The sequence below is a fragment of the Podarcis gaigeae genome (genome assembly GCF_964106915.1).
Source record: "Podarcis gaigeae genome assembly, chromosome: 3".
NCBI classification, from domain to species: Eukaryota; Metazoa; Chordata; class Lepidosauria; order Squamata; family Lacertidae; genus Podarcis; species Podarcis gaigeae.
Genome location: NC_139680.1, coordinates 110551830 through 110560126, shown reverse-complemented (window position 1 = coordinate 110560126; position 8297 = coordinate 110551830). Strand labels below are relative to the sequence as shown.

The window sequence follows — 8297 nt, the reverse complement described above, 5'->3', positions numbered from 1 at the left end:
TTATGGTAAGCTCCTTGCACATTTTGTAGCTGGTATAAAGCTTTCAACAAATTTGTAATTTTTAAAGCTCTGGTTCAGGTTAGCAACAAGATTTCCAACACATTACTGCATATGGGGCCTTTTTTTGTCCCCAAACCAGTGAGGGGGAGGTGAGAGCTCAGCTTCAATGCATACCATAAGGCAGGGTTTCTCAAACTTGGGCCCTCTGCTGCTGTTGGACTACAATTCCCATCATCCCCAGCTAGCAGGATCAATAGTCAGGGATGATGTGAGTTGGAGTCCAACAACAGCTGCAAGTCCAATTTTGAGAAACCTTTGCCAGCCTGCCACCTTCCAGGTGTTCTGAACTACCCCTCCCATCAGCTCTACACCCCAGCGCTACAAATCTGATTAAAGGTAAAGGGACCCCTGACCATTAGGTCCAGTCATGGCTGACTCTGGGATTGCGGTGCTCATCTCGCTTTACTGGCCAAGGGAGCCGGCTTACAGCTTCCGGGTCATGTGGCCAGCATGACTAAGCCGCTTCTAGCAAACCAGAGCAGTGCACGGAAACGCCGTTTACCTTCCCGCCGGAGTGGTACCTATTTATCTACTTGCACTTTGACGTGCTTTCGAACTGCTAGGTTGGCAGGAGCAGGGACCGAGCAACGGGAGCTCACCCTGTCGCGGGGATTCGAACACATCTGATTACGACTCTGCTAAATGTGGCCGATGGTAGTTGTAGTCTAAAACACCTGATGGGCAGCAGGCTGGCCAAGGCTGCCATGTGCCCTGGAGATGGCTGGGGTGTGAACTATCTCCCCATTGAGCTCACAGCCTCACCTTCCTAAGGTAGGCTTGGGATGCACCTGCTGCTGACCAGCAGCCTCTGATACTTTTCCCATGGGGGACAGTGGTATTTTTTTTTGGAAAAGAGCCCCCCTCCCTTCTAGGGGCACTTGGCACTGATCTACTCCTGAAACTAAACAGGTCTGCACTTGTTGGCTGTTGGATTTCCTAGGAGTCACAGGGAGCCTGTATGTCACTTATTAATATATAATATTATAATAATATAATATAATATAATATTATAATAATTAATATAATATAATCCAAAACATCTGGAGACCACCAGGTTGGGAAGGCTGGCATTTGTTTTCTCCAACTTCCTTCCATCTTATTTTTCCCCTCTGGCAACTGTTGCAGCCAGTGTGGTGTAGTGGTTAAGAGCAGTAGACTCGTAATCTGGGGAACCGGGTTTGTGTCTCCACTGGGTAGTGATAAAGAGGGATATCAAATCCAAACTCCTCCTCCTCCTCCTCCTCCTCTTCTTCTTCTTCTTCTTCTTCTCCTCCTCCTCCTCCTCCTCCTCCTCCTCCTCCAATGCTCTTCCTCCCCCCCTTTTTTTCTTGATACAGATGCATGATTTGTTTCTCTGGAGCCCAGGTTACAGTCTTTACTTAATAATCACACTGGTTTCCTGTTCTTGCACCAAGCAGTTCTAATGAAAAATTTCCCCACAACCAAACCTGCAAAGAAACCCGGAGGTTTTTGTATTAGTTTATAGATTAGATGATTCACTGTTGCACATTTGGTAAGGAACGTAACCTTGTTAAAATTAGGCATTTCTCTTGTTCCTGTGCCCTGTGGTTTCAAAAAGAGAGCCAGTGTGGTGTAGTGGTTAAGAGCGGTAGTCTCGTAATCTGGGGATCCGGGTTCGCGTCTCCGCTCCTCCACATGCAGCTGCTGGGTGACCTTGGGCTGGTCACACTTCTCTGAAGTCTCTCAGCCTCACTCACCTCGCAGAGTGTTTGTTGTGGGGGAGGAAGGGAAAGGAGAATGTTAGCCGCTTTGAGACTCCTGAAGGGGAGTGAAAGGCGGGATATCAAATCCAAACTCTTCTTCTTCAAAAAAAAAAAAGAGAAAAAAAGGCACAATGCACTTCCAAGTCATGTAGAAATTCCAAACAATGTTGATTTAAAAATCAATCTTATTATACATTGGGGGTAGGCATGGACACCAGGGTAAATGGATTTGGTTCCGAGAAATTTGTATAGAATTGCAGCTTCTATTATTCGGACAAGTGCAATGTGAAATGTTTTGCTGTAATGATCTGATAACTCTATTTGTTCAGGATAATATTCCTGTGAACCGCTTACACATTAGTGTGTAGAGCAGTGTTTTGATTTCCTAGGAGACTAAGTGAGGGGAGCATCAGAGCCCCATCATACTGATTTGGGTTACATTTCACATTAAAACCCTTCTGCATTATGTAGTTAAGCTGCTGAATTTCAACAGAGCAGGAGGATGTCGAGCTAATTGCTCTAGGAACTATTTCCCCACCAACACCACCAATACAGCTCTCATGGCAGTTAAGATCTGTTGGGACACTCCTGTTCTTGGTTGCTATGGCTGAGCATTCTATAAACAGCAACAGAGCTTTCAGAGCATAAATGCTTTGTTCATTAGGGCTTCCTCTCCTTTGGTAATGTGCCAAAGTAGCACACACAGAGAGAGATGCAGGATACAAAAGGTGATTCTATTTATTTTATTTTTAAACTGGGCCAACGGCTGTTGGTTACGGAGTGAAGAAAAGTGGTATTATTACTCTTTGATGTACGTTGAAGTGAATCTTTGAGGCTTGGGGAAGCTGACAAAGTTCCCACTAGAAATGGTTTAGCTAAAGGTGCCAGAGAGCAAGGCATTTTCCACCCTCCCTTCTGGCAGGTAAACAGTATTAAGCTAGTTCAGGAACACATTTGAGTGGAACAAAAGCACCCAGGAAGAGCATAGAGTAAGACCAGTGTAGCCTAGGAGGGGGCATGGCCTGGCAATTGCAATATGCAAATATATAATTATTATAATTTTAGTGGAAAAATCTCACAACAGTAGAAAAGACCATGACCCGTGTGTCCTTGCTCTGTCTGCAGCCTGGATGCTAACGGTTGATGGGCAACATCTGAACATTACGCATGGTGTATGTGAAGACTATTATAAATGTTCAATCTCTGCACATGGGTATCAGCTTGTCATATGGAACCACCCCACACCCCTCCTCAATGCTAGTGGTTTTCAAGACACACACACCCCTGAGCCAATTTCAGCCAATGAGAGAAGCACTTGCACAGGGTGTTTGCTGGTGGGGTTAATTAGGTGAATCCCACCCATGTTATTTTGCAGGGTGGGAAATGCAAATCTGCTAATATTTGTATTGCCCTCCAGTTACTTAGCACCATGTCTAAGGTGCAATGAATCAAGTATAAATACATGGAGAAAGGGCAACTACTAAAATATTTTTTTAAAACCCTGCATTTTGTAAAAGCGCCTTTTCTCTTCTTTCTTACTGCAGATAAAACACTTCACTTCACACCAGCCCTGTAATCAGCTAAATGAAGCTTGTTTTAAACAGCAGCTTTCTCTGAAAGATACTTAGGGACCGTAGCTAAGCCCTCACAGAGCTTCAGTTCCCAGCAGCCTTAATAAACTACAGTTCCCATGATTCTTGTGGCGGCGAGAGATGTGCTTTAACTGTATTGTGTGCATGCAACCTTAAGGAAAGGAGCTGCAGTTCAAAATACTCTTGTGCTGGCAAATTTACATACCTATTAATTCCCAAGGAGTAAAGTCACAGATGTGGAGGCATGGATCTGCTTCTGTGCATCACAGCTGCCATGTTTGGAACAAATTGCTAGATTGTGCTGTGGGTCTGCATAAAAACCAATGGCAGAACTAAACTGTGTGATTTAGCTGAAGTTGAAAATAAGCATTACTGTACAGTATCAAATGTAATACACCACTGAATTTAATGTGCACCTCAATTTTCAAAAGCTCAATTTTCAAAAGAAGAATTTGCTGGCGAATGTAAATGTGCCATCAAATCTAATGTGCACCCTAATTCTCACGATGTAATTTGGCCAAAAAAGGTAAATACGGTATTTTTTTAGCTTTGAGGCAGGACCTGCCTTACCAAGAAGATAGCAAGGTTTGGGGGGGTGATAGGCTGCAAAGCAGTGTACATGGCAATAAGCTGGTTGGGTCAATGGCCTGACTCTATATAATGCTACTTCCCATGTTCATAAGCCACAAGTCCAGATGCAGAAGGAGAAAGGTGAAGTGAGAAAGAAAAGATCAGGATGGCAGGTTTTGCAAAGGGTGTCAAATCTTTTTGTTTGTGAATTCCACTGCCAGCTGGTCACACTTATTATAATATAAAGCAGAGGTGACAATGGACATACTAGGATCCTGGGAGGTTGAATCTTTAAGGAAGAGCAGATAGTCTTGTTGGGTGGCATCCATCTATTTTGGGAGACTAAGGAGGAGGGTGCCTTTGGGGGTGAAGTCATAGAATCATAGAATCATAGAGTTGGAAGAGACCACAAGGGCCATCGAGTCCAACCCCCTGCCAAGCAGGAAACACCATCAGAGCACTCCTGACATATGATTGTCAAGCCTCTGCTTAAAGACCTCCAAAGAAGGAGACTCCACCACACTCCTTGGCAGCAAATTCCACTGTCAAACAGCTCTTACTGTTAGGAAGTTCTTCCTAATGTTTAGGTGGAATCTTATTTCTTGTAGTTTGGGTCCATTGCTCCGTGTCCGCTTCTCTGGAGCAGCAGAAAACAACCTTTCTCCCTCCTCTATGTGACATCCTTTTATATATTTGAACATGGCTATCATGCAACCTTAAGGAAAGGAGCTGCAGTTCAAAATACTCTTGTGCTGGCAAATTTACATACTGTTCAAATTTACATACTGTTCAAACTGTTGGAAGGTTATATATAATGTTTGTTGGTCATTAAGTGCACATAGTTTGTGTTTCAATTAGAGTCAAGTATGAATGCCTGATTTCCCATCCAATTTTACTGCTTCACAAAGGATTGTACCCAAAGGAAATATCTCCCCCCCCACCCCCGTGCCACTCTCCTCTCATGTGGGAATCTGCCTAATCCCAGCTTCCCATGCTCATCCAAATAAGATTTCATCAAGACCTTTCATAATAAAGGTAAAGGGACCCTTGACCATTAGGTCCAGCTGTGGCCGACTTTGGGGTTGCGGCGCTCATCTCGCTTTATTGGCCAAGGGAGCCGGCATACAGCTTCTGGGTCATGTGGCCAGCATGACTAAGCCGCTTCTGGCGAACCAGAGCAGCACACGGAAACGCCATTTACCTTCCCGCCAGTGTGATACCTATTTATCTACTTGCACTTTGACGTGCTTTCAAACTGCTAGGTTGGCAGGAGCAGGGACCCCATCACGGGGATTCAAACCACTGACCTTCTGATCGGCAAGCCCTAGGCTCAGTGGTTTAGACCACAGCGCCACCCGCATCCTACCCCTCCCCAAATCAATATCTGTTTCCTCCACCCACTTTTTAAAGGGAGAAGCAGGAAGCAGGAATCTGAACATACCAGGGTTAGTTTTAAAAGCATTTTAATGACATAGCATATATTTAACAGATAGGGTAAAAGTCTAGAGGTACAGTTCCATACAACCGAAAGCCAGTTCCAGTACTATCCTGACTACAGGCCCAGTCATTGAGAAGTCATTCCTATTAAATGTATTTCTTTTCTTTTTTTTCTGATTGTGCAGTAAGATGAAAATTGTTCATTACAATAGTTACAGTGACAGAGAAATGCACACTATGTATCAAAGAGCAAAAGGTAATGTAGCAAAATTATAACACAGTGTAGCTGCTGACAAGCAAGTTAACCATTGGAGTAACATTTTTTTTTTTTTTTGTTTTTTTTTTCTTCCAGTAAATGCTTCAGTTCCACTTTTACACTTAATCGATGATTTTAAAGGGTTTTTTTTTTAATTATACATCTAGCCTTATTATACTTTTTTTACTAGAATTATCTGAAACATACAATATAATGTATTTCAGCAAAAAAAAAAAAATCAAAATTACAGATTATTTAAAACCGTTATCAGTATGCTAAGTCTTTCTTTCCAATACCAACATTCTTAACTGTCGTTGCCGGATGTGGGGTTTTGGCGGGGGGGGGGGGGCGGGCGGTGACAGGGGGAAGAAAGCATCACGTTCATGTTTTAAGTTCACATAAACAAGATGCCCGGATATAGAAATGGTTTTGGCCTGTACGTTAAATGTTGAGCTGCACTCTTTTGTCACGGTAGAAGAGAATATGCCACCATTTCATTTGCCAGGGTTAGATTCGCAGTGGGGAGGACCAAATAGCCAAGGCTCAGCACAACAACCTCAGACGGAAGTGAAAAAAGTGTCTCTGTGTGTTTCTGTGTGTCTGTCTGTCTGTCTGTCTGTCTGTCTGTCTGTCTGTCTGTGTGGGCTTAGGAACTTTGCAAGCACCTTGTATTCCATTAACACTAAAATAGTGATGGGTTGGGGCGGGGGCGGGGCACTGTTGTTTTTTCAAGACAGCCTCAAAAAATCGAGGAACAGTTTAAATAGTAAAGATCTAATCTACATTAACCTCGTTAAAAAGAAGAAAAAAAAGGAAAGGAAGAAAAAACCAGAGAAAGAAAAGGAAAACAACGAAAGGAAAAAACAACCAAAAACCTGGCTCTTCTCTTTTACTCAGAAGCTGCCCAATGCACCTCAGACGTATTTGTAACTTTAGAATCTTTTTGTGTATTTTTTGTTTTGTTTTAAATGCTCTATAAATAAAAAAATTTAAAAAAATTAAATCACATTGAGGAACATTAGGCACAGAGAGTAATGTATTGGTTCTGAGCTTGCATGCTGGAATTCCACTGGAACGGTCGAGAGAGGTGCAGCGTGTAAAAGATAGGAGGGAGTTCACTTCTTTTTCCCAAAAAGACTGAATCTCTTCTCTTTGTCTTTCTCTTTCTCTTTCTCCCGCTTGCCAGGACTGGACTCGCTGGTTATTGTCACACTGGCTGGCAGGGTCTGGGCGCGGCTCGTCGCTGGGGTGCTGTGTGTGCTTGTGGACAACTCGGTTTTGTCCGAGATTGCAGAGGCAATGGCCTGGATCCATGTGTTCATTTCCTCCTGTGGGGGGGAGGGAGGCACGACAGGAAGGTGTTTAAAAAGAGAGAGAGATTTCAAGGAGCCCCAGGCCTTCCCATGCTTTGAAAATAAATAGCTTAAGGCAAAGGTTCTCAACCTTTTTGTGCCCACGGCTCCTGTAACCAACTACAGTGGTACCTCGGGTTACATATGCTTCAGGTTACAGACGCCGCTAACCCAGAAATAGTACCTCGGGTTAAGAACTACCTCAGGGTGAGAACAGAAATTGTGCTCCGGCAGTGCGGCGGCAGCTGAAGGCCCCATTAGCTAAAGTGGTGCTTCAGGTGAAGAACGGTTTCAGGTTAAGAACGGATCTCCGTAACAAATTAAGTACTTAACCCGAGGTACCACTGTATAGTGAGACTTTCGAAAATACTGTATAGTGGTACCTCAATTTTCTAAAGTCTCCGTGGCTGAACGTTTTGGTTTTCAAATACCAAAAAACCCGGAAGAAAACGCTTCCATTTACAATCGCACCTCAGAAGTCAAGTGGCTTCCGCTGAGTTTTTTTCAATTTTCTCTATTTAATTTGCAGACTGCCCTTTGCGCCTCCCTTTTCAAAAGTTGAACAGTCTTCCGGAACAGATGACGTTCGAAAACCGAGGTACCACTGTACTCTGTTCCTGCCGCACCCCTGTGGGGCTCAGGAACCCAGTTACATCACCCCTTGCCTGCAGAACTGACAGCCTCTCACACCCACTTGTCTGTGCATTCCCAATAGCAAGTGCCGGCGGACTGACCATCTGGGCTCCCTCGCCTGCTTGCTTGCTTACTGCAAGGCCGCCTCAGCTCAGCACTGCTGCAACAAACAGCCACACAAGCATTTGGGAGGCAGATACGCGAGAGGGCATCAGAGGAGGGAGGGAAGGAAAGAGGGACAGAGGCCAGTGTTGCCTGCGGCACTCCTGACCATCACTGAAGGCACCCCAGGGTGCCACGGCACACTGGTTAAAAACCACTGGCTTAAGGGATTGTGGTGAACTAAGGCAACTTTCACACCATACATTTTAAACAGCCCCACTCCAACCTCCAAGAGAACTCCAGGGCTTCCTGAGATTTCCCCAGGGGTTGGTTAAAGGGAAAGGGAAAGGGAAAGCGCACGGAAATGCCGTTTACCTTCCCGCCAGAGCGGTACCTATTTATCTACTTGCACCTTGATGTGCTTTTGAACTGCTAGGTTGGCAGGAGCAGGGACCGAGCAACGGGAGCTCACCCCGTCGTGGGGATTCGAACAGCCGACCTTCTGATCGGCAAGTCCTAGGCTCTGTGGTTTAACCCACAGCGACACCCGCGTCCCTACAGGGGTTGGTTA

General features: G+C 44.7%; 1 protein-coding gene across 2 annotated transcripts in view; it reads right to left on the bottom strand.

Moving 5' to 3' along the window:
- Window positions 1-5392: 5392 nt before the first annotated feature.
- The window catches only part of SPTBN1 (spectrin beta, non-erythrocytic 1), a 234962-nt gene continuing 232057 nt past the window's right edge, over window positions 5393-8297 (bottom strand). For both annotated transcript variants that reach the window (XM_083732935.1, XM_083732936.1), the window contains one exon: window positions 5393-6967. In XM_083732935.1, coding sequence (XP_083589061.1) covers window positions 6755-6967 — 213 coding nt within the window. In that variant the 3' untranslated portion in view covers window positions 5393-6754. The remainder of the gene's footprint in view (window positions 6968-8297) is intronic.